General features: G+C 48.3%; 1 protein-coding gene across 1 annotated transcript; it reads left to right on the forward strand.

Annotated features, from left to right (window-relative positions):
• The first annotated feature begins 5,782 nt into the window (after positions 1-5,782).
• En2 (engrailed homeobox 2) lies at positions 5,783-12,004 on the forward strand. Its single transcript, XM_048440191.3, has 2 exons — positions 5,783-6,851; positions 9,939-12,004. The coding sequence occupies exons 1-2, from the start codon at positions 6,191-6,193 to the stop codon at positions 10,253-10,255; spliced, it is 978 nt and encodes a 325-aa protein (XP_048296148.1). The 5' UTR covers positions 5,783-6,190; the 3' UTR covers positions 10,256-12,004.
• The last annotated feature ends 14,059 nt before the right edge of the window (positions 12,005-26,063 follow it).

A 26,063-nucleotide genomic window follows, 5' to 3' on the forward strand; every position in this document is an offset into this window, starting at 1 on the left:
GGTCTCCACACTTTGATAGCGTTTGCTTCTGAAGTTAACACTGGAATTGTCTTGACGCAGGGGCTCCCCCCCACACCCCACCCTCCCCCTACTGCACATCTAAGGATGTATACTGGTCAATGGAAATTACACTAAAGAAATGACCAACTCTGCTGATCTCAGAAGAATTAGGCAATAGTTTAACGAATGTAAAAGATTCTGAATTGAGTGCACACTTTGGTCATATCTTTTATTTGATAGTGCAAAAATTAACTACTACTATTATTTCCATTTATTCGTTAAAAAATCCTTCTCCCTTAAGTTAACCAAGTCCTTGTAAGGTGAGTACAAGGGAAAGGGGATAACGTGTGGATATCGTCTTCTCTCAACGGGGTCAGCATCCAAACAGGTGTGGTTCAGCTGGACCCACCCAGATGGCTTAGCCTAACCCTGTACTTATAGTTTAGCTCATCAGATAGTATTTCCAAAAGAATTCAGAAGGCCACCTTTCTGTGGCACCCATAGGGGCCACATAAGGCTCTGTGAGGGAGTCGTCCTAGGATTCTCTCTTGAACTTCTTGCGCCCCCCCCCTTCTAAAAGCAAGAGGAAAATAGTGGGTACCCTGTGCCAATGCTGACCTTGTGGAGTGTGTTTGGTTTTTTTTCCCCCTCAAAATTCATAACCTCAGACCATTCCTTCTAATTTGGGAGTACTTGATTGGCTGGGCCTAGAGGGCCACCTTGCAAATCAAACTCAAGTGTACAGTTTCTAGACTTGGTGACACTTTCTTCCTGGATGCCATTTGGGAGACATTTTTCCTATCCTTGGGCTATCTTTCCTAACACCTCAGGAAATGGTTTGTACCCCTAAGAGACAGGTGTGGAAGATCCAACCAGAGCCCAATTCTGTGACCAAGGCATAAGTCTGTTTGACTTCAGTGTTCCCTTTCAGAACAGTGGGGCCCTGCTTGGCCCTCCCCATTTTCCACAGTTGGGTCAGTATGAAGACCAGCAGTGCAGCAGAGCCAGCAAGAAAGGGGGCAGCTGCAGGCAATTCAAGGAAATCGGGGGTTTGCCAAGGAGAAAGCAAGAGTCCCGGTGGAGAAAATAAAACCAGGGAAGCCTGGGTGGTAACTGGAAGTGTATATCAGCACCAGCGAGGCAATTTGGGGAGTCTCCAGAAATCAGTTTTCAGGAGAGCTTGCAGAAAGTGGTTTTTGAACCTCCCTCCTCTTGGGCGTGGAAATCTGTCCGCCTAGTGCATCTTTCTTCTGGCTCTCCCAGGCTGTCTTCCTGTGTCTCCAGTGGGTGCTTCGCCCCCTTCTTCCATGATACCCAAGGAACCTTGGTTAAGTCATGCTGCTTCCCCAGTGATTCTGGTGTACATAGTCTAGTGGGCTGAAAGGGCAGCATTGTGTCAGGCTCAGGAGCCAGGCCTGTGCCGGCACCAACTCACAAACCGGGCTCTACTAGCCCTACAGGGTGCTCCTAAAATCTGAGACTTGAAGACTAAGGGTCTAGGAGATTATGGCATAGTGCCCCCAAGCCCCCTTTCCGGGGCTGTCACTATGCAGTTTAACCTCATCCTTTCTGGGGTTATCTGGAGGTCTTCCTGGCCCTGGTCTAAGTCGGGTCGCAGTCCGCAGGCCTGTCCACTCTCAGGTGAGCACAGACATGAGACCTCTAGCTTGGTGTCTGCTGCCCTTGTCCTTCCCACCATCCTTTGATTTTAGCCTTTGTCTAAAGACGGATACCGACAGCATCAGGAGCCTAGAGCTGCTAGACTTCCGCGTGGAGGTATCTCTGCCGCCATCCTTACTTTCCACTCAGCATTCAAAATGTGAGCCTCGATCCTGCCAGGGTGCAGGGCTGACCTGGCCTGATTTTGCTGGGGGAGGGAGTGTAAGTCTCTCTCTGGAGCTGGTCTACCGGGCACGGGCAGAGACCTCGCACTCAATACTTTCGTTATTTCCTGCGGTACCGGCTTCACAGAGAGCAGCGAGCAGTGCGGGACGGTAGAAGGGCCGAGAAAGTCATCTTCCGGGCGGGCTTCGTCTCCGAAATGGGGGAAACAAAACAAAACAAAGCAAAAAGCCAGCAACGCTGGATGCGCAGCCAGGCACCGGCATTTGGGCAACTGCTTTCGATTGCAATCAGCTTCAGAGTTACTAAGTCTGCTGTATGGACGCCACTTTCCCCTTTGTGCCCTCGGAGGCCTCTCTTTGTCCGTTAGCCTCTGACGCACGGAGCAGGGTTCCATGTAAGCGGGAGCTTTGTGGGCCCGCTGCTGGTCCCTGGTACAAGCAGAAGGGAAACGGTGTTCCGAAGTTGGAACCGACAGAAACGCTTCCAGAGGGACAGACGGTAGTTGCTGGTTCTTCCAATGGATCACCTAGGTCTGCCGCCATGGGGGCACTGAAAGCCGAGGAGAACCCGCATAGCGCAGTTGTTGAGCCAAAGCCAGGGCGCTGGCGTCTCCTCTTCTCAGATTCTGGGTAGAGCAAATTTGGAAATGTGTCCTTCAAAGGCATCCCCCCCATACACAAAAAAAACCTGCCCCTTCCCCAGAAGCCGCAAATACTCAAACTGAACCCCCCAAGCACAGTAGAACCCTCCTGAAATCCGGGTCACTATTTATGCCACTTAGAATTTCCCCAACCTCAAGGCGCTATGGCTTAATGTACCTTCACCACAGCTTCGCCCATTGGAAAGGGTCCCCGCCTTTTGTTTGGCGCCCGTTCTTAAGGATAACTCTTTTCTGGAGTTTTCATTTTGGGTATCCCCACAGCCACCTCGATATTTGTTTTGGGGTTTCTCTATCCTTTTTTCAAAATCTTCCCTTCTACCTTCAGCCCCTCCCTTCCTAAGAACTCGCCACTGTTCCTAGCCTAGTTGGGCTTGTTCCAGGCCCAGGAAGAGCCTGGGTCCTGCCGGCAAGGCCAATCTTCAGGGTCTATGTTTCAGATCTAAATCTGAGTTTGGTGCAAGGGAAAGAGTACTAAGTCCAGCGCCCTTGGCTTATCTAATGCTGGAGCAATCTATTCGAGGCTGAGGTTTCCAAGACATCAGATAAGGGCCTAATCATTTTCATAGGACAGGTAGGAAGATGAACTTAGACTGTGTGCAGGAATCTCGGAGCTCTAGCAGTCCATATGTAGTCTAGTTTAGGAGACAAGAAGAAATCAGAGCGTTCATTCACTGGCTGGTGATAGTTCAAGTCCCTGAGTCCTAAAATGGTCAAAGGATGGTCCCATCCCCACTCACTGGGGATGTTCATAGAGGCAGGTAGACTATGAGCTTTCTCATCTCTTTTTCTCTGCCCTGCTCTTCTTCTCACTAGGAAGGACCCATCAGGTATTTTCCTAGTCAAAAACTTTGGTGAAACCCAATGGTGGCTGCCGTGGGTGCTTGCCTTTAATATTGGTACTCGGGGAAGAGAGGCAGGTGGATCTTAGGTCAGCCTGGCCTATGGCGTGAGTTTCAGTACAACCTGGACTGTTACACAGAGAAACCCTGTCTCAAAAATAAACAAAAAAAAACCAAAAACAAACAAACAAAGAAACAGAACAACAACAAAAAAAACCCTCATAAACATCAACAACAAAAAAGGTTGTTGGGAACTCCTTTAAATGAGAAAAATAGACAGGGAAAGACACACCCTTTTCCCTGATATAGAGTGGCTTCTCCACTTAGACATTCTGTCTGTCTGCAGCACCTACCCAGACCAAGGCCACCTTCAGTAACTTGAGTCATGGTGGCAGTTGTCTCTATGGGCTAACATCCCCAAGGAGACGCCTTTGGGTATTACTGCCTCTGGTGAAACCTGCCAGGTAGACAGGGTGCACAATGAGGCTACATGGGGTCCAAGTCCAGACACAACTGCCAAAAAGTGGACCTCAAGTCCAGATAACCTGGCAGGCCTCCGTGCCTGGGAGCTGTTAGCCATGATCTTTGCCCTTCATCAGGACCTGGCAGCTCATGGCAGGTACCACCTGGAGTTCAGGTGCAGTGGCCCACCAGGCAGGGAGTCTGAGCAATGGCAGCCTGGGGCCAATCACCCAGCAAGACAAGCCTGGGGCCTCCCTCTGATCCCAGGCTGTCTGTGGACTTTTATTATTACGACAACACTCCTGTGCCCTCTCAGTTGCCCTTCTGGGTCTTTCTGAAAGTTAATAAATTTCCATAAAAATGCTTTTTTTTATAAATGGACAGGCAAGCCTGTAGTAATCAGTATGTTTGGTGGGGAGAGGAAAGCAAATTGGAAGGACCCTGGGGGAGGTGGGAGGGAGAGAATAGAGAAGGGCCATTCTTTCAGCAGCTGAAGAGAAGTTTAGAGGGGAATAAAAAGAGAGAAGGGAAAAACAAATTGGGGCCCCCACCCTGTCACAGCATTCCTATTCTTTCAAATTAGCCTTGCTTTCCTGCAAAACCAGCTTAATGTTTTAAGACAAAGGTAATGAGATGGGTGGCCTTAGCTCAGTGTAGGGGTTGGGGCGCTCTAATGATGGTGTGTGTGTGTGTGTGTGTGTGTGTGTGTGTGAGCACAGCCGCATTCAGAATCACTTTTGCTGCGGATGGTTTTGAGGATTTGGCTAAGCAGTCGTCACTCCTTTCTAATAGAAGATTGCGCTATAACCCTTCTCAAAAAATTCCTTTATTTCTCCTCCCTTAAATGGAGCCCTAAATTGTATTCTGGCGTAAAGATCTATGTTCAGGTTCCTGAGGAACCCCTGCCCACGGGTGGAATCCTTCCATATGCGTGCGCCTCCTGCACAGGCATGCATGCTGAGAGTAGGTGTCTGTAGAAGGAGGACCCTGCATTCTCGCCTGGCGATTAGGACTCGATGCTGCTGGGTAACTAAAGTCAAATATAAGTGACAATTTTCCCCTCCACCAGCAAGGAAAGCGGGTTACAAACCTCTCTTTGTATCTCGGCAACTCATTTAATCTTATTTATGCATTTTGTGCAAGGAATTGTGGGATCTCTCACCACCGTAAACAATATAGGAATGTTAAAAATAACGATCTTCCAGCACATGTCCTCTTAGGCGTAGCAGTGACCTGGCGAGACTGTCAAAAGGTTCTGAGTTTTCCGAGCCGAGAGGAGACCGGAGAAGTGCAAACAAGCACAGAGGACTCGGCGGTCGATCTGGCTAGCTTATAGGTTCCGGAGCCCCAAGCCCTGAGAACGGCCGCTTTAAGGGGAGGGAGGGGGGTGGCGGCGGGGGAGGGGCGGCAGGCGGTTCCTGTCACCAAGCTGCCGCCGGCGCATCACGTGGATACGCGGCACGGCGGCCATTGGCCCGAGGCACGTGTCCAGGAGACCGGCCCGCGACGTCACTCGAGGGGGCTCTGTTAAAAATAAGAACAAAAATCCAGAGTGAAAGTGTCTCAGGTTGCGCTAAGTGGCCTGAAATTTTCCCGAGCCCACGCGGAGGCGGAGGCGGTGAGGGCGCGCAGACTGGGAGGGAGCGCGGGAGGCCCAACCCGGCCCGGCCTCCCGCCCCTCACCCATGCTGCTCGGGCCGCGGTACTGCGCTGGGCTCAGCGGGGGCGCAGCCGCTCGCCCGTGGGGCGCCCCGGCCCGCAGCGGGGCGGCGGCCTGGCGCGGGGAGCCCCGGGGAGGGTGGAGCGCAGTGCCGGCCCGCGGGCCTCCATGTGCATGCTGGCGGCGGCGGGCGAGCTGAGCGCTCGCGCCCCGCAGCCTCGAGGGCCGGCCAGCACAGGCGGGCGGCGACGGCCGAGCAGTGGCGGCCCGAGCGGGCCCAGGCGGCGGTGAGCGCGGGGAGCGCGCTGCCTGCATGCGTTCAGTTCTGGCCCGCGGTGGGCAAGGCGGTGGCGCCGAAGCCCAAGGTTGCTGGCCACCGAGAGGAGCGTGGAGCCGGACAGACGTCCCAGGTCCCCGCGGGAGTGCGGTGACCGTCTGAAGCCGGGTGCGTCGCCGAGACCGGGACCTACTTCCTTTGAATCTCCCCGCGTCCTGGCCAGCTGGGAGACTCTGGTTATTGGCTAACGCACTTCGTGGTGGATACGAAAGTGGCTTGGCTCCGAGCGTGCTCGCAGACCTGTAGGACTCCAGCCCTGCACCGCTCACGCCTTCGGGAGACTCCGCTGGGTGGGGGTTCGCGGGTACCGGTGTGTGCCACAGGCCGGCCGGAGGTTGCTTTGGAGGAGGGCCGGTGGAGAGGTGGTTTAAGGTTTTCTGTGAAGCATGGAGGAGAATGATTCCAAGCCCAGCGAGGCAGCGGCAGAGGCGCAGAGGCAGCCGGAATCCAGTCCCGGCGGCGGATCGGGCGGCGGTAGCAGCCCGGGTGATTCGGACACCGGCCGCCGGCGGGCTCTGATGCTGCCCGCGGTCCTGCAGGCGCCAGGCAACCACCAGCATCCTCACCGCATCACCAACTTTTTCATCGATAACATTCTGCGGCCTGAGTTCGGTCGCCGAAAGGACACGGGGACGTGCTGTGCTGGTGCGGGCGGAGCGAGAGGCGGCGAAGGCGGCGCTGGCGGTACAGAGGGTGGCGGCGGCGCAGGCGGAGCCGAACAGCTCCTGGGGTCGGGCGCCAGGGAGTCCCGGCCGAACCCAGCGTGCGCGCCCAGCGCTGGAGGGCCGCTCTCCGCCGGCGGCGGCGACTCTGCGGCTGACGGAGAAGGCGGTTCCAAGACACTTTCGCTGCACGGCGGTGCTAAAAAGACTGGCGATCCAGGGGGTTCCTTGGATGGGGCACTCAAGACCCGAGGCTTAGGCGGCAGTGACCTGTCGGTGAGCTCCGACTCAGACAGCTCTCAAGCCAGCGCCACCCTGGGCGCGCAGCCCATGCTCTGGCCGGCTTGGGTCTACTGCACGCGCTACTCTGACCGGCCTTCTTCAGGTGAGTCCGTGGGACCGGGTGTCCAAACCCGCTGAGGGGATACCCGCGGGACTTGGGAGGGTGCTTCCCGGGGAACATATACAGAGGGAAAGAAACACATTTTCTCCTGAACACATACACAAAGGCGCACACTCCTCCCAGACAGCTGCACTGTCTCGCCCATGCTGGACAGAGCAGAGCAGCGTCTAGAAGCAGGACTAGTTCTGGGGATACCGATTTAGGACAGTAAGAAGCAAGATGCAATCTCGTGTTCTCTCTCTCTCTCTCTCTCTCTCTCTCTCTCTCTCTCTCTCTCTGACATCTCGCTGCCATTAGTGCCCTACCCCACAGGAATAGTGGTAGCTGGAAGGTCCTCAGGAAGTGAGCATTGAACCAGTACCCTCCTCTCCCCCCCCCCCCCCTCCGCACTTGTAAAGTCTGGAACCAGGAAACTTTCTGCCACCCTCAGTTCCAGTCCCTCGCAGAGCATTCCAAGGATGGATGCTCTTCTTCTCCACTCTTGGCCTAGGGTGACCATTGCGGAGGAGCAGAGGAAGGACTGCAGGGTAGTGGTGAAAACTGAGGCAGCTTTCCCCCTTTGTCACTTTATTTGGCAAACCACGTAGTAGCATCACAGCATCCTGCCAGGAAGCAGCTTGAAGAAGGTGCAGCCATCCCAGAGCCACCATCCCCCTTGCAGAAAGGAAGCTTCAAGGGTTTTATGGTGCTGCCAAAACTGAGAAAAAGGCAGCTTTGGGGGCGGGGGAGGTGAGGAGGTTTGAGACGTATTTTCTTCATTCGTTTATAATTTTTTAAGACTTCCTAGAAACTAACCCCTACATTAGATGCGGGCCTGTAATTAGGAAGCGCCATTAGCGGTGGGTTTCGTTTGTCCGGGAGCTGAGTGAGGTCCCACTTCCCACCCCCATCTTCAGTTATTTTACGAGTGTCCTTTACCTACGTTCATAGCAAAACTGGGTCGCTCTCGACTGCCTTCTTGCAGTATCCTGTGGTGTTTCTGATAAAATCCAAATTTTTGCTGCTAGATCTGAAATTTGCTCCATTGTTCTCGCCTCCCTCCTTTGTTAATATTTAATTAACATATAGGCTCACAAAGCCGACTGGCCTTAAGCCGCGGTCGGCTTTGTGCGGCCACGCCGCCGGCGCGCGAGTCCTGGCCGCGCCAAGCCGTGGCGGTCCGCGGATCCTGCTGCATGGCCCCGCGTGGCTCGGCTCACAGCCTTCATAGGTTAGCGAAACCTCTTCCCTTTAAGTAATATTTCTTTCCCGGGCGTTTAAGAAAGAAAGGAGGGCAAAAGGTACTTGCTGAGGTTTGTCTCGGTTTCCATGAGTTCCCTAAGTGTTTGCTTTTTAAAAGAGAATTCACAGAAAGAAGAACCGAAAGTATGGCTTTAAGGAGGCATTCTTTCTCTGAAGTAAGAATTCTCAGAGACTGGAGTGTGTGTTATAGAACAGGAACCCCAGGGTGGAGGAGACTGGAACACAGAGACCTTGTTCTTCACGGGGAGGGAACAAGGGGAGTCTGAGATCGGCTCCAGAAGAGGGAGGTCAGAGCTGAGTAGGCCAGGCCTTTTCCATGCTCAACCTCCGGTGCTTGTATCTGTGATGGTTCCAGGGTTCGCCCGTGACCCTAGAAGCCTCACTGACAGGGTGTGAGCCAGATCCAAGGGCTCCAAGCCCGTGCTTCCTTGACTTCAGCATGAATGTGAAGGTGACTATGTGGTGTGACGGGTGTGTGTGACTATGGGTACAACCAAAACATGAGGAGTTGTATCTGCACCTCCCTGGATCTCCTCTGGTACCCACAGACCCTTTTAGGCTTGCCCTTTGATGAGATCCCACTTGGCTGGAGGTGATGGAGTCCTCACCCGCTCTTGCTCGGTCGGCTACCCCTGCCGCCTGGATAGGTACCTCTCTGGGCAGCTGGTGGAGGAGACAAGTACCACACAGTCTGTTCCCGAAGTCATCTCCGCAGGCAGGACAGAACAGCCAGTCCCAGGCCCTGAAGGGGGAGGGTCCGGTCCTCTCCACCCTCTTCCGCTTCAAGCGGAAGGGGCCTCGATCGAGGGACAGCAAAGCGCCTGGAAAGTTAATTCATGCTCCTAGCACAGAGGAAGAACCAGAAAGAAGGTCTCTGCTTCTAGCCTTGTGGCCTGGCTGGCTCTCCCACACTCCGTGTACCTTCTCACCCCTACAAAGAGAACCCTCTACCCCAACACTTTAACCCTTTTACCCTTTCCTTCGGACGACTAGGTCCTGGGACCCTACCACCCTCCACACTTGCCTCAAACACTAGCAACTCCACAGGGAGAAAGGGATGGGAACAGTAGTGGAACTCTTTGTGAGGAAGCTATTGGGAGAGTCACTTTATGTTCTTGCCCAAGGTCAGTTGGGTGGTTTTTAATGAATCAACCCCAGGCCTGTGGTGGGAGCTGAGAGGGAAAAGCCACCATGGTCAGAACCGGGGCAGGAACCAGGTCCCTCTCCTGGACAGAAGGAGTGAAGATGCCAGAGGCTTCCAGCAAAGGATGTGGCGCTGCATTGGAGTCCTTCAAGGAAACACTGAATTTGTGCTCACGGGGCCTCACAAGAGAGGACTCAGGTGTGGTGAAGTAGCCCTGAACCCTCTTTGCGAACCTACTAGCTTTGGCACCCTGTGGGAGGGTATGTAGAGAGGAGAATAGGATCCCCCCTGACTGGCTCACCTACCCTCTTCTTCAATCTTACCCCTTCTCTTTCTCCTCTCACCTACCCTGTTCTCTTTGCTGGGGCAGGGGCAACAAGGCCAGAAAGTTTTTGGTTGGGCATTCCTTCTTCAGTCAGTTTTTTTTAAATTAGGATCCCCTAGTTTGCTATAGACCTTTTAATTAAATCTGCCAATCCACTTCATTTCTACCACCACCCCTACACACACACACACACACACACACACACCACATACACCCAACCCATCTTGTTCAGTCTTGTGTGCCTTGGGCGCATCATTTTCCTTCGGAGTCCCTGGAACCTCTAAACCTTGGCTGACTGGGCTTCCAGTAAGCGGTAGGCTGCTCCAGCAACCAGTAACCTCTGCCCTCTCTTCTACAGGTCCCAGGTCCCGAAAACCAAAGAAGAAGAACCCGAACAAAGAGGACAAGCGGCCTCGAACGGCCTTCACTGCAGAGCAGCTGCAGAGGCTCAAGGCTGAGTTTCAGACCAACAGGTACCTGACAGAGCAGCGGCGACAGAGTCTGGCGCAGGAGCTTAGCCTTAACGAGTCGCAGATCAAGATCTGGTTCCAGAATAAGCGGGCCAAAATCAAGAAAGCCACAGGCAACAAGAACACTCTGGCGGTGCACCTCATGGCCCAGGGCCTGTACAACCACTCCACCACCGCCAAGGAGGGCAAGTCGGACAGCGAGTAGGGCGAGCAGGGCGGGGCGGGCCGGCCATCTAGGGCCGCGCGAAACAATGCAATAATTTAAAAACCGTGAACAAAGGGCCAGTGTATAAAGATTATACCAGCATTATCTGTGAAAATCCCGTGTATTAGCTGTGGTTCTAAAATAATCTATGTACATATAATTTACAGGCGGTTGTAAAACCCAAAATATCCGACTATAAAATATTTTTTGAGTTTTTTGTGTTTAAGAGGTTATGCTAATTTTATGTTATTATTCTTCTTTCTGCAAAGGGGGCTGTTTAGGGTTTCAGCTTTTTCTTTTCTTTCTTTTTTTCTTTTTCTTTTTTAATCCCCTAAGCTCCATCATGGGACATCGAACACTTTTTCGACACTTTTTTTTTTTCGAAAGAAAAAAATTAAAACAACTTGCTAAAGTCCAAAGATTTTTATTGCTGCATTTCACAGGACTGTGAATCGAATAAATAGCTCCTATTTGGTCTGTGGGCTCTGCCGCTTTGTCTGGCTGGGCGAATGCTGTAGGCTTGTCAGCTTGGTGATGGAGAGCTCTGGATTTCAGCGGGGAGAGAGGATGCATTTCTTCGGCTGAGGTCCGACAAAGCCCACAGCTCTCCGGGCCCCTCTCCAGCTGCCTCCTACTGCCTCTCATCCCAACCACCTCAGAGGCCCGAACTGGCCACCACCATGTGTCTGCTTTTGTGTCGCTGACCCCTGTCCCGCCACAGCCCGTGGCGACCTGCCAGCGCAACTCTCCCACCTTGAACACTGTGGGCAGCGCTTGGGGTCTAGGAAGAAGGGGAAGTTGACCTGAGGCTTCAAGGCTTGGCTGCTGAGCTGCTGTGTCAGCTAGCCCTGACCCAAAAATCCCACCAGGTCAGCTTGGGGGGGGGGGGGCTGGCAGAGCGAGTTGGTACGTCTTCCTTTCCTTTTTTCCTTTTTCCCCCACTTATTTTTGAGTGGTGAATACATGTATGTGTACATACTCGTGTATGCATGTGCACGCACACCCCAGGCCTGTGTGAAGCTGGGGTTCTGGAGCTTGCAGCTACCTTGACTTTCAAAGGAACTCAGAACCCTCTTGAATCTAGAGAAAGTGTGTAAATAATCATTTCTTATCACTTTCTGTCTTTTTTTGTTTTTTAAAAGAAGATATACATTTTATTTTTGAAGGTGTGGTACTGTGTAAATTAAATATATTCAATATATCCCTCACCAAGTACATATATATATATATAAGCAAACACATTATATATAACTCCACACTGTCTTCTGTTTAGTGTATGGGAAAAGGTGTCCAAATGTCCACCTGGGGCCAGGGCAATGGCCCAGGGATGTTCTCGGCTGAGCTGGGAGTCGCTGCCTGCTGAGGACTGACGGTGGATTTCTCTCTTTGCCTTAAACCTCTTTATTTCACTGCGCCAATACTTTCACTTTGTACATATTAGTGCCAACCTTCTGAAAACGAAGTTATAAAAACAAAAGTTGTAATTTAAAAGTCTGTGAACAACCATTTGCTGCTTGGGAATCGGTGAAACGACATGCCTTTTAGCAGGAAGCAAATCTGTTCTTTTTTAAGTTTATAAGATGTGCATTTTACAGTATGAAATATTTATAATCTTATGAGAAATGGACGAATGTTCCCTACTTACAACTGTGGTTATCAAAATTTTGAACATTCCCACCCGTTCATTTTTGTGTGTTTAAATTCTTGAAAGTTACATTAAATAAAAAGAAGTGACTCTTTATTATGGAATGTTGGCAGTGGAAGGTGGACTTTTTCCATGTCTGTGTCTGAGCTCAGGAACCACCCCAGGTCTCCCCAGGTGCTGCACCTACCCTTGAAATAGGAGAAGATGGTATTTCTAAATACTGACCTTGGAATATCTAGCATGTAAGCACAGAAGAGAGGAAGTCATTTCTGTCCCTGTTTGGTCTCCAGGAAGAATCAATCGAAGCATGCTGCCTCCACTCACAGGAGTGTTAGAAAATCTAACAGGTCTCCCCCACCTCCTCCCCACTGTATGCAGGCTGGATGCCAGTGCCCACTGCTTGGGCTGGGTGGAAGAATTTGTGCCCTTCCAGAGATACTCTTCTTTCCCTAAATGCTAGTTTTGTTTCCTCCACCTCCAACCCCCAAAGCAAAGGACTTATTTCATCTCTGGATTCAGATGGGCTATGGACTGGCTGACTCGGAAGCAAGGATCTTCTGCACTTCATTAAGCCAAACTGCTGTATTCCCAAACTTTCTTGGCTGGAAAGAAAGTTGCTTTGTTTTTCCCAAGGGTTGTTTGTTGCCAAGGGTGATCTAGGCAGTTTCAGTGCACTGGCCACTGGGCCATCAGGGATTACCAGGCAGAGGCTGGATCACGGCTCCTGCCACTCAAGGGACCCTCCACTGCTGGGGGCACCAAGCGCCTCCATGCCACTCCCTAGGAGCACACCAGGGTCCCCATTTTCTATACACCTCTGAGGGTTTAGCTTCAAAACACTGACACAATTTACATTAATCTGTTGGCCTCCCTTCATTTTAATAAAAACATAGCCACATCCATCTATTTTCAAATCCTAACACTGGTAGGGGAGGGCATAGGTAATGAGCTTCCAGGTCCCACAAGGCAGCCAAGCAGACACCAGCCTGCCAATAATGCCAGAATTTTGGATCTTTACACTTTGTTTTGTCTGTGATAGGGGACTGAGCTGGAAGGGCCTTCAGATCCTTAGGTTTCGACTTGCTTTGGCGCATGTTGCTTTCTGCTTTTTCTTCAAATGCAAGTTGCCAGAGCTGGTGGCTAACGTGGAGCCTTTGCTGTGCCAGCCTTGCTTTCTCACCTCGGGCAAGCAGAAGAAACAATTCCCACTGTGCAAGGCAGATCCCCAGATTCTGACCCAACCTCTGTAGTGTTGAGTGCTTTGGAGACATGACAGCTGACTCCTGAGCCTCAGGGAACCCAGCCACTGGGACCTGGCTAAGTCACCCTGCAGAAGGTGGGAATCCCAAGTAGGAGAGGCAAGTTCCTTTGTGAAGAAACAATTGCCTTTTGGATCTCAATCGCTCTCCTGAGCCAGGCCTTGGTAGGTCTCAGTCTCACCCCAAATTGAGCTGCTACTATGGTTCTCCACAAGTCACTGAAAGGAGGAGAGCAGTCAACCCACAGAGAGCTGTGAGACCTGTAGGCCCGACAAGTTGGCCCCCAGCAATGGTGCTGACTGAAAAGGTCCAGCCTGACACTCATACCAGTCTGATCTGGCTCTGGGGTCAACTCTGCCCCAAAGCAGTCCAGTGTGGACCTGATGCCAGCTTCCTATTAAGCAGGAGGAAGAAGACTCACAGGTGGCCCCCAGCTTGATCTCACAGAGTTCCAGAGTTCTTTGATGGTTTTTTTAAAAGTATTTATTTATTTATTTATTTATTTATTTATTTTTTAGAGGTCAAGACAAATGGAAGGGGACTCTGGCCACCTGACACGGATCTAACTGGTGCACATAACAAATACCCAGGCCCTATTTTTGCGAACTGTCGACCCAAGCAGACTGGAAGGCAGAGGTTTGGGCAGGCCTCTGCTAAAAGTCTCTCCGTTTCCTGCTAGTTTAATATCGACCTCTACGGTCTTCTTTTGCCTGGGCCCTACCATGAGAGCCTCAGGAGAGTCCCGGCTCCACCGAAAACTACTACCTGCCAGGCGGAGCTGCCTCTCACTGAGAGAGGCACAAGGCTATGGTACCACCCCTGAAGGCGCGCATTGCGCCAGCGAGGCAGAAATCACCCTCCCGAGACTGAGACTGTTCTACCCCCACCCCTGAGCTCCCCACGCGGGGCCTCGGGGCTGGAAACCCTTTCTTTGGGCCTTGGTTTCATCCCTGCGGATCTAGGCCTGGAAGTATGGGAGGCGGGGAGCCACAGAGGGGTGTAGCCTTGGGTTTCTCGGACTCTACGGCAGAACCGGCATGGTGGGGAGTGCTGGCGCACACATTTGCAAGCAAACCCATAACGCCTCACAGTTGCACGGCTGGAACCCTGAATAGACCATGGCTGTTTTTATTAATAACCTCAAATACCTCATTTGCTTATGTTGCCTGTCCATGGAAAAGAAAAGGGCATTCTTGAAACCGCCGGAAATGTAATAATATTCGTTAAAGTTTTTCCTAATTATATAATTTAATCAAGCGTGGTGGGCCTGGGCTTTGCTTTTGCCAGCAAGAAAACCGAGGATGGTGTTACTATTGTTGGTGGTGGTAAGGCCTCGTTCTGGCCGCCAGTAAGACTTCCAGCTCTTCGGCTGAGGCCCAGTGCTCTCAAACGATGAATTTAGGGGCGCCCCCCTTGGGGGCAGAGTTCTGCTGGAAAGACTGTTTAGTTGTGAGTTCCGGATAAGGTTCAGGCCTAGACCCAAGCAAGACCTAAGCAACTCCTGGGACTAGGCAGGATTTCTTCTGGCCCTAGGGACCATCTGTGTTGTGGGGGGGCAACACCAGGGAGGTTTTCTGGGAAAGTAGAATTTCGGGTCCCGCCCCCTCCAGGGCTGAGTCCCGCGCAGCGCCTGGAGCAGAAACAAAGAGTGTTGGAGAGAGATCTGCCTCCCGACTGCCTTTTTACCCCCTCAGCCTGGAAGGCATCCCAAAGAACCCTTTCCCCCTGTCCCCACCCCCAAGACACAGAGGAATGAGGAGCCAAAAGCCCAGTGGGCCTGCATGGCTGTCGTGTCCGCGCCACTGGTTCTTTAGAAAGGGGGTTAGCAGCTCCGGCAGGAAGAGCCAGGTCCCATCCAACCTCGGATCCTCTGTGGGGGCTAAGAAAGGTGGGCGCCCCTGTTTAGTCACTGCAGGACCGTCTGGGGGGAAGGAACCCCGGCCCGGTCGCTGCTTGTTGTTTGACTCATCTGTCCAGACGTGAAACTTGGCCGCGTGGTCCCAGCGCTCTGCCTGCGGAAGGGGCCGGCTTCTCTCCTTTCAGCTGGCGCATTGGGGTTCTCGCCTCCCGCCAAGTCCTTTGTCTGGGCGGGGGGCTGTCAGGCTCTGTCACCGTGGCTTGCCCTCCTCCTTTCCCCAACCTCTACCCCCTCCACTAACTTCCTTTTCTCTTTTCTCTCCTCCTTGGATGGATTGTCACAGGCCCCAGCTGCAGCACAAGGAGCGTCTGCCCCTCCTGTTGCGACTGCCCGCTTCCCCGCGGGTCGCTGGGACATCCCTTGGTGCCCAGGATTTCGCGCATCTGGGTTTCTCCTCTAGATCAAAACTTGTCTCCTGGTTTGGGGGAACTTTGCTTTCCACTCTCAGAAACAGCAGTACATCGAATTAAGGAAGCCAGAGTTCCATTATATTTAGGTGTTAAGAGACAGGGCACCACTATCTGCTCTTTGCAAAATTCGGCACCTGCCAACCACCCCGCTATTACTATGGGCTCCCCCGATTTTTTTTTTGTTGTAGTAAAATGACAACATTCACCATCTTAACAAGTTTTCCGTGTATACTTCTGTGGTGACATCAAACACACTTGTAAATAACCACAATGCTGTGAAATCGTTATTACTGCTCACCTCCGAAGCTAATAAGAAAAAAGGCAAAAGAGAACCATTCCTTGCCTCTAGCTCCCCACTTTCCTTTCCCACCCTCGTCTTACCTTCAGTTTCTGCTCCACTGCGGTTTGAGCACCTGGAAGGTCCAAGGGTAAGGCATTCCCTCATAGCACAGTCTCCTGGTGATCTAAAACCTCCTGGTGAGAATTGGGACCCTCCAAGTGAAATGATGGAGATGCATTCATGCTGGCATTTTTTCATATAGGGAAGGACTGGAGCCTACAGAGAAAGCATAAGACTGTGTTTCAGCCTGATGAGGAGGTGGGGGGGGGGCTTACAGTCTCTCACAAATGGTCTGGGGACCACTTGGCTCTGTGTTTTTCATGCAAATACTTCTGTCAAGTCTGTAGTGTTTTAAGAAAGGTGGTTCAGTGGAAAACACCTGAGTTTTGTTTGTTTTTACTGTGACTTTGTTGTTGTTGTTTTGAAGTCAGGGACTAAGCATCTCCTCCCACTCCCACCCCACCCCCCAGTGTGTGTGTGTGTGTGTGTGTGTGTGTGTGTGTGTGTGTTGTGCATGTGCTGCCACTGAGTTACACCCCTAGACCCAAGTTTTGACAGCAGATAGTCCTGTGTGCAAACCCTAACTCTGTCATTTACTTTCTGAGCTAGTGTGTTATAGACTCCCTGGGAGTGGAGTCATTCTTTTTCAAACAGAAAGAACATCTACCTAATGAGTTTCCTGCAAGGGCTTTTTGTGAGCTAATGAGCACAAAGGCCTGGTACTGAATAGGCCCACCAAGCGGGGAGGCTTACCGGCTTACGCTCCTCTGTTGCTGAGTCCCTAGGTTTTCTCACAGCTGCGCCCTCCCAGCGCAGGTGTTGCAGTGCTTCAGGCACCCACATTTTGCTTGCTTCTGCTAAGCAGCCTGACATCTGTGCAGTTGTTGAGGCAAAAGTAGAGAGAGCATAGAAGGTGTAATAGCTAGGGGAGACATGTTCGAGGACAGTCTGATCTGTCCAATAAAAAACTCTTTCATAAAGGGAGAGGAAGAGAGAGGAAAGGGAGGAGGGGAAGGGAGGAGAAAGAAAAGGAAAGAAGAAAAAACAATTAAAAGCAAAAGGAAAATCTACCTGGTCACAGAAAGTAGGGCAATGACCGGAAGAAGGGAACATGGTAGAACTTTCCAGCACTTTCCAGAAATGCTCCTTCCCTACACTACATGAAACTGCTATTTGTTTTCTTTGTTTCTGTAGAGGGCTTGCATAGGCTTCCCATCTTCATTCCAAGGTGGGATTTATTTATTTTTGAACCAGAGTCTCAGGTGTCCTGGGCTATCCTTATACTCCCTAGGTAGTTGATGATGACCTTGAGTGTTTGACCCTCTTTCCCCCATTCCCCAGTGCTAGAATCCAGACCCATCCACCACATGCAGGTTATTTGGTGCTGGCAAGGGAGACCCAGGGCTTCATGAATACTAGGTAAGCTCTTGAATTACACTCCAACTATCCTAGGGTTTCGGTTTGTTGTTCTGTGTTGGTGACTGAACCAAGGGTTTTTCCTAGCATACTAAGATTCTTCAACCACTTAGCACACCCTATCTTCATTTTAGCATACATATCCCTAACACACGCACAATTGTCTTGACTTCAAATAGGTAAGACATTCTGCCCTGGGTTTCTATAGCAGGCACAAACCTTTTCATGCACCTTGCTTTCTGGTCCACTTGATATTTTCTGCCTCGAGTAGAGGTTGCTTGAGGTGAAGTTGCTAATGAGGTCAACCTCACCCCAAGCACAGAAAGGGGACCCTCCCATTCATAGGCTCCAAACCAAGTTGCACGACTAAAGATCACCTGTACCTGTGTTTGCAGGGTCTGTGCACACCCCTTGCATCAAGCCATTCTGCCATGTGTCTCCTCCCACAAGGATGAATGGGTGCCCTTATGATATGACGAGCTATTCAATAGCGAAAGCTCTAACTAACCCTTTTCAATTAATTGATGTTCCTATAGCTAAAAGCATAACAGGCTTTGATTACATGCTAACTAGAATGAAGCATAATCCTGAGTTAATTATGTGGAGATAATTTTATAATTATATCATTCCGTTTAAGAAGCAATGTGTTGTTAACTTCCAATATTAACAGGAGTGACTACTCAGAAGAAAACAACCGTGAGCCTGCACCTGTCAAAAGACCTCTTTAGCTGTGCCATGGCTAATAGTAAGCAGTGGTCACTTGTGAGTAAGAGAAAGTGGACATCACTCCCTGGGGAATCACAGAAGAGACTTGTCTGAGCAGAGTACTGCCCAGCACTACCCTTGCCTGCTCCCCAGTGCTAACACTGTCTTCATTTCTGCTCTCGGCAGCTCGGATGTGCAGGTGATGCCCAAAGGGCTGGCGAGCCTTTGGGAATGCCAGGCATTTGATGCTCTCCAACAGAATATCAGTGGAGTATGAGCATGTCCTGAAGGTCAATGCCCAGGCACCCCAGAAACGGTCCATTTCCATTTCTTGCAGAGAGTAACTGCCACAAACTCTAAGGCCAGACATGATAGGCACTCTGATATAATCCTCTGTCCTTCCTACCCTGTGTTACCACTCTCCAGCCATACTGGAAAAGGCTTCTGGCGGCATTTGTGGAAAGTGACTGTACTGGATGTCACTCTGGGGTGATTTGGGGCTTCCTCTGTAGCAGCCCTGAGGGATATGTGGTAGTTTGCCATAGTATGGTCAGTGTGGTCACTTGTCAGTGAGAGAAACTGGAAAATACTTCCTGGGAGATGTACGTCAGCGGAAGGCTGGTGTGAGGAAAGCCCGTCACTTATCCTGCTCTCAGTGCTAAGCTGCCCACCTCTGTTTCTGCTCTGGGAAGCACCCTGGGTCTTTGGGGGAACAGAGAGAAAGAACCCGACTGAGTTGTAATGTCCTCATTTTTTTTTCCTTTTAAGATGATCAAAGACCAATTAGACTCAAGGAATTTTCCTTAGCCGACTGCCCTTCCCAATCGTGGGGAAACTGGGTGGAGGCTCGGCATGTGTGTGGAGAAGACTCCTCTTATGCTGAGATGGCAACACCACGTGGAAATGCAAATCGCTTGTCGAGGAGAAGAGTAAAACCGGCTTACAGGCCCAAGCAACTCGTGCGCCTTGCACCCAAGGCCCTTATGTGTGGTTCCAGAATGGACAGACATAGTACCATCTCCTTGGGCAGGCGGAAGTCACATATACCCTGCCACACAGGTAAGGACAGTGAGGGTCAGAGCTAGAGCCGTCCATTGCTTTCACCCCAGGAAGATTTGCAGCTCCCCACCCTATCCCCAAACCCTCCCTTCCCCCAACTGGGATATTTTCATTCGTACTTTTTAAAAGAAATGCTTCCTGGTCAAACTTGAATATGCAATGAGGCACTGGAGCTTTGTGGCGGAAATATAATTAAACTGGTGAAAGATGTAAAAGATGAAGAATGGGATGACATCAGGCTGATTTCACACTTGGCAGTCGGATAGCTAGGCCCAAGCCGGTCTTGCCACGCAAGGCAGATCAAAGTGCCCTGCCACCACTAAAAAGGCAAAAGGAGACTTAAGTATGCTAATCCCCAGGACAAATATATTTTAATCTTGTTAGAATACAAGTTAATGCTGGAGTGCGGTGGCTGAACTTGGTCAGGCAGTGGAGACCCATTTTTATTTTAGCTATGAATAAGGTGGACCTCTTGGTTTTATTCATCAGTAATAAAAGTACATTTACAAAATGAACCCCTCTTTGGACTGCCCTACCCCCACTTTAAGCTTCTCTGGCCATGGGCAGGGATTCTGGAGGCCCTGGATGGACCTGGTCCTTAAATGGGATCACCTCTCCGTGGTCTTTCTGCAGAGGGCCCTGACAGCTCAGCTCATTTGGTGGGAGAGAAACAGGGAAACTCTGAAATTAATTAAAAGATCCTCCTAAGCCATTCGTTTCCCTTTAGGCCTGTGGTTTGACAACCAGACCAGTTCCTTCTCTCAGCCCTCTCACTTTAATTTTTACAACGTCAGTTTTCATTACTATTAATTATTTGCCGAGCTCCAACTGTATATTTGGTGTGGCCCGATTAGCACGAAGCTCTTTAGGTTTGACCTCTCAGTGATTGTGAATGTGAAGGTGTGTGTGTGTGAGTGTGCTCTCAGTCACACAAAAGAGAAAAAAAAATCACCTATCATGCTCCATTTGAAATACAAGCAAGGGGAGAATACTATACACAGTCACAGATGTATCTGAACAGCTGCCTGGGAGCCAGAGTGTGTGTGAGAGAGAGTGTGTGTGAGAGAGAGCAGTGTGCCCGCACCCTGCACAGCTGAGCTGTGAGGTCACAGAAGGTTAAACTGCCCTGCAGAACCTGCCTGCTGGATATTGCTGATGGCAGCCGTCTAAAAGGCAATTTCTGTCTCTCTGCTCCAGGGTGTGTTAGAATTCCATCCGCCTCAGGCAGAAACCTGGCTTCCCTGGCTGGGAGCCTCTCCTCACCATATCCCGCAGCTGCCTGGGCTTCCAGCAGTGCAGTGGGGCAGGCAGAGCTGAGGCACTCAATCTCCTGGACCTGGTGCAGGGAGAGGTGTCGCCCGCAACCATCTCAGGTGTGTACAAAGCACACAGGCACAGAATCACCTAAACACCACACTGAATGGTAGAATTCAAAATGTCTGGGGAGGGAAACTAGAGGAAGCTAAGTAATCAGCAAGCAGAGATCTGGAATAGAAGCCCACAGTCCTGGTCCTGTCTCTCTCTGCCATCCCCCAAGCCTTCTGTCACCTTTATAGACACCCTAGTGCTTCCTTCCTTCCCATGTCTGCTCCCCAAGCCAGGATTTCCAGATATTTTTTGACATCCTTCTGATTTGTTTGCTGTTTGCTTGCAGTGCTGGGGTTGAAACCCAGAGCAGCACACATGCTAATTAAATGCCCTATCACCAAGCTTTCTGTCTTAAATAGTAATACTCAAAATATATTGAGTTCCCGCTATGTGCTAGGGTATTCATTTATTCACTGGGACCCCTATAACAGTGCCACAGGCTATGGAACTTAAACACCAAGAGCTCATGGCCTAGGTCTGGAGGTGGAGGTCAGCCCCCTCTCCCTGTCTGCTGCTATTGCTGGCGGTCTTCTGTGTCCTTGGCTGTCAGACTCACTGCTCCAGGCTATGTGGCCACATGGCCTTGTACCTAGTGGGTCTCCTTCATATAAGGACACCTTCTTAGGACACCAGTCATTTTGGACTTATTGCCTGTTCTAATTTAGTATGACCCCCCCTCCAGTTTGCTCACATCATCTACTAACCTCACTTCCAAACGAAGTCATCTTTTCAGGTTCATGCATGTGGGGGACAATATTCAGCCCAGGGCAGCCAGGACCAAGCACTTCCTGAAGATTGTTCACTTCTCACTGTTGTTATTTTCGTTACCTCCCATGAGGGTGACTGAGCGGGGAGGTGGGAGTTGTTTGGTTAGCCAGTGTGCAGCTGTGTCTGCCATGTGACATCACTCAGGCTCTGTCTGGGGTGGAGGGGGAGTTGTTAAGTCACCATGTTTGGGCCCAGCTACACCACATACGTGAGTCCTGCAAGAGGCACTGTCCTGGATTCTCTGGAGAACAACCAGTGTTACTAACTGCTGAGCCATCTCTCCAGCCCCTATTTAGCATCATGTTTTCATCTTCTGGGGGTAGTAAGAGGTTGCGAGCCAAGGCAATGTGTGCCTGTCCAGGTGGCTAGGTAAAACCTAGCCTGTGTTGGGTTTGTTAAGCTCTGTCCCTGTACAAGGCTGTGTCCACTACAAGGAAGAAAGTGCCACCCACTTGCCAAGGTTTATCCCAGCTGCAACTCCCCAGAGGAGGAGACTATCTGGATAGACAAGGAAAGAACAGACTCAACGCCACAAAGAGCAACCCGACACCAACAACAGCTAGTGGCTCTACAACAGCAAGACTTGAAAACCAAAACAGAGACAACAAAGAAAGCACAAACCAAGGGAAATCCAGAAATGGAAAATATGGGAAAACAAGCAGAAACCACAAATGCAAGCATAAATAACAGAATACAAGAGGTAGAAGAGAGAATCTCAAGTGCTGAAGATACAATAGAGGAAATAAGCTCATTGGTCAAGGAAAACATTAAATCTAACAAAAGCTTAACACAAAATATCCAGGAAATATAGGATACCTTGAAAAGACAAAACCTAAGAATAATAGGGATAGAAGAAAGAGAAAAAGTCCAACTCAAAAGCATAGAAAGTATATTCAACAAAATCATAGAAGAAAACTTTCCCAACCTAAAGAAAGATATGCCTATGAAGATACAAGAAGCTTACAGAACCAAATAGACTGAATCAAAAGAAAAAGGTCCCCTTGTCACATAATAATCAAAACACTAAAATACAGAATAAAGAAAGAATATTAAGAGCTGCAAAGGAAAAAGGCCAACCTATATATATATATATATATATATATATATATATATATATATATATATATATATATATATATATATAAAGGCAAACCTATCAGAATTACACCTGACTTCTCAATGGAAACAATGAAAGCCAGAAGGTGCTGGTCAAACACTATGCAGACATTAACACACCATGGATGCCAGCCCAGACTAATACACCCAGCAAAACTTTCAATAACCATAGATGGACAAAACAAGGTATTTCATGACAGAACCAGATTTAACCAATGCCTAGCCACAAACTCAGCCCTACACAAAGTACTAGAATGAAAACTCCAACCCAAGGAAGTTAGCTACATCCACAAAAACACAGACAATAGATGATCTCACAGCAGCAAACCACAAAGAAGGAAAACCACACAATAACAATCCTAACAATGAAAACTAAAATAACAAGAACTAGCAAACACTGTTCATTAATATTCCTTAATATAAATAGACTCAACTCACCTATTAAAAAGACCCAGGCTGGGGGCTGGAGAGACGGCTCAGTGGTTAAGAGCATTGCCTGCTCTTCCAAAGGTCCTGAGTTCAATTCCCGGCAACCACATGGTGGCTCACAACCATCTGTAATGAGGTCTGGTGCCCTCTTCTGGCCTGCAGACATACACACAGACAGAATATTGTATACATAATAAATATAACTAACAGATTAGATACAAAAACAGAATCCATTCTTCTGCTGCATACAAGAAACACACCTCAACCTCAGAGACAAACATCACCTCAAAGTAAAGAGTTGGGAAATTTTTTTCCAATCAAATGGACCAAAGAAACAAGCTGGTGTAGCTATCCTAATATTTAACAAAATAGACTTCAAGCTAAAATCAATCAAAAGAGACAAAGAATGCCATTTCATATTAGTCACAGGAAAAAACCATCAAGAAGAAATCTCATTACTGAAAATCTATGCCCCTAATCCTAAGGCACCCTCATACGTGAAAGAAACACTCCCAAAGTTAATCACACATTAAACCCCACACACTAATAATAGGAGACTTCAACACCCTACTGTTACCATTGGACAGGTCTGCCAGACAGAAACTTAACAGAGAAATAAGGGAACTAACAGGTATTATGACTCAAATGGACTTAACAGACATCTATAGAATATTCCATCCAAACATAAAAGATTATACCTTCTTCTCAGCACTTCATAGAACCTTCTTAAAAACTGACCACACACTAGGTAACAAAGTAAACCTCAACAGATAAAAAAAAAATCAGAATAACCCCATGTATCTTATCGAATCACTGTGGCTTAAAATTACAATTCAACGACAACATTAATTTCAGAATGCCCACAAACACATGGAAATTAAACAGTGCTCACCTGAATCACCAATGGGTCAAGGAAGAAATAAAAGAAGAAATTATAGACTTCCTAAAATTCAATGAAAATGACCACACAACATACCTAAATTTATGGGACACAATGAAAGCAGGTTAAGAGGAAAGAATACTTAATGCCTACATAAAGAAGCTGAAAAATCCCACACAAGTGAGTTAACAGAACACCTGAAAACTCTAGAACAAAAAGAAGCAAACTCACCCAGAAGGACTAGAAGGCAGAAAATAATGAAACTGAGAGATGAAATCAACAAAACAGAAAAAGAAAACAATACAAGGGATCAATGAGACAAAGAGTCGGTTCTTTGAGAAAATCAACAAAATAGGCAAACCTTTATCCAAATTAAACAAAAGGAATATCCAAATTAACAAAATCAGAAATGAAAAGAGGGTCATAACAATGGACATGGAAGAAATCCAGAGAATCATCAGGTCATATTTCAAAAACCTGTACTCCACAAAATTGGAAACTTAAAGTTAATGAACAATTTTCTGGATAAATATCACTTACCAAAATTAAATCAAGACCAGATAAGCAAATTAAATAGATTTATAACTGCTAAATAAATAGAAATGGTCATCAAAAGTCTCCCAACCAAAAAAAGGCAAGGACTATATAAGGTTTTAGAGTAGATTTTCAAAGGACTAATACCAATACTCCTCAAATTGTTCCACATAATAGAAACTCGTTTTACGAATCTACAATTACCTTGATACCCAAACCACATAAAGACATTACTAAGAAAGAGAATTACAGACCAATCTCACTCATGAGTATTGATGCAAAAATACTCAATAAAATACTGGCAAACCGAATCTAAGAACACATCAGAAAAATCACCTACCTTGATCAAGTTGGCTTCATCCCAGAGATGCAGGAATGGTTCAACATATAAAAAATTTGTCAATGTAATCCACCATATAAACAAACTAAAAAAAAGAAAACAACACAAGATCATCTCATTAGATGCTGAAAAAGCCTTTGACAAAATATAACATCCTTTCATGATAAAGGTCTTGTAGAGAACAGGGATACAAGGAACATACCTAAACATAATAAAGGCAATATACAGCAAGCCAACAGCCAACATCAAACTAAATGGAGAGAAACTCCCAGTGATCCCACTGAAATCAGGAACAAGACAAAGTTGTCCACTCTTTCCATATCTATTCAATATGGCTCTTAAGGTCCTAGCTAGAGCAATAAAACAACAAAGGAGATCAAGGAGCTACAAATCAGAAAAGAAGGAGTCAAACTCTCACTGTTTGCTGATGATATGATAGTTTACATAAGCAACCTCAAAAATTCTACCAAGGAACTTCTACAACTTATAAACACTTTCAGTAATGTAGCAGGATATAAGATTAAGTCAAAATAATCAGTAGCTCTCCTTTACACAGATGATAAATGGGTTGAGAAAGAAATCAGAGAAACATCATCCTTCACAATAGCCACAAGTAGCATAAAATATCTTGGAGTAATTCTAACAAGTGGAAGACCTGAATGACAAGAACTTTAAATTTTTGAAGAAAGAAATTGAAGAAGACATCAGAAAATGGAAAGATCTCCCATGCTCTTGGATATGTAGAATTAACATAGTAAAAATGATAATTTTACCAAAAGCAATCTACTGATTCAATGCAATGCCCATCAAAATTCCAGCAAAATTCTTTACATATGTTGTAAGGACAACATTCAACTTCACATGGAAAAGCAAAAAATCCTAGGATAGCCAAAACAATCTTGTACAATAAAGGAACTTCTGGAGGCATCACAATCCCTGACTTCAAAGCCCACTGCAGAACTATAGTACTAAAAAAAAAACCCTGGTATTGGCATAAAAACAGACAGGTGGACCAATGGAACTGAATATAAGACCTGGATATCAATCCACACACCTATGAACACCTGATTTTTGACAAAGAATCACAAAATATGAAATGGAAAAAAGAAAATATGTTCAACAAATGGTGCTGGCATAAACTGGACATCAACATGTAGAAGAATTAAAATGGATCCATATCTATTGCTATGCATAAAATTCAAGTCCAAATGGATCAAAGACCTCAACATAAAACCAACCACATTGAGCCTCATAGAAGAGAAAGTGGGAAGTACACTTGCACGCATTGGCACAGGAGACCACTTCCTAAATATAACCCTGGGAGTGTAGACATACAGAGAAACAATTAATAAATGGGACCTCCTGAAACTGAGAAGTTTCTATAAAGCAAAGGACATAGTCAACAAGTCAAAAAGGCAGCGTACAGAATTGGAAAAATCTTCACCAACCCCACTTTGGACAGATTACTTATCTCCAAAATACACAAAGCACTCAAGAAATTGGTCATAAAAAAAACAAATAATCCAATAAAAATGGGGTACAGACCTAAACAGAGAGCTCTCAACAGAGGAATCTAAAAGACACTTAAGGAAATGCTCAACATCCACTCTGTAATTCTATC

Source organism: Myodes glareolus, chromosome 6, assembly GCF_982192425.1.
Source record: "Myodes glareolus chromosome 6, mMyoGla1.1, whole genome shotgun sequence".
NCBI classification, from domain to species: Eukaryota; Metazoa; Chordata; class Mammalia; order Rodentia; family Cricetidae; genus Myodes; species Myodes glareolus.

What these genes read in the sequence shown, in the direction of transcription:
- En2 (XM_048440191.3), top strand. Translation starts at nt 6,191, where the DNA reads ATGGAGGAGAATGATTCCAAGCCCAGCGAGGCAGCGGCAGAGGCGCAG. An exon ending in CTCTGACCGGCCTTCTTCAG is followed by an intron (nt 6,852 to 9,938) that starts GTGAGTCCGTGG and finishes TCTCTTCTACAG; the next exon opens with GTCCCAGGTCCCGAAAACCA.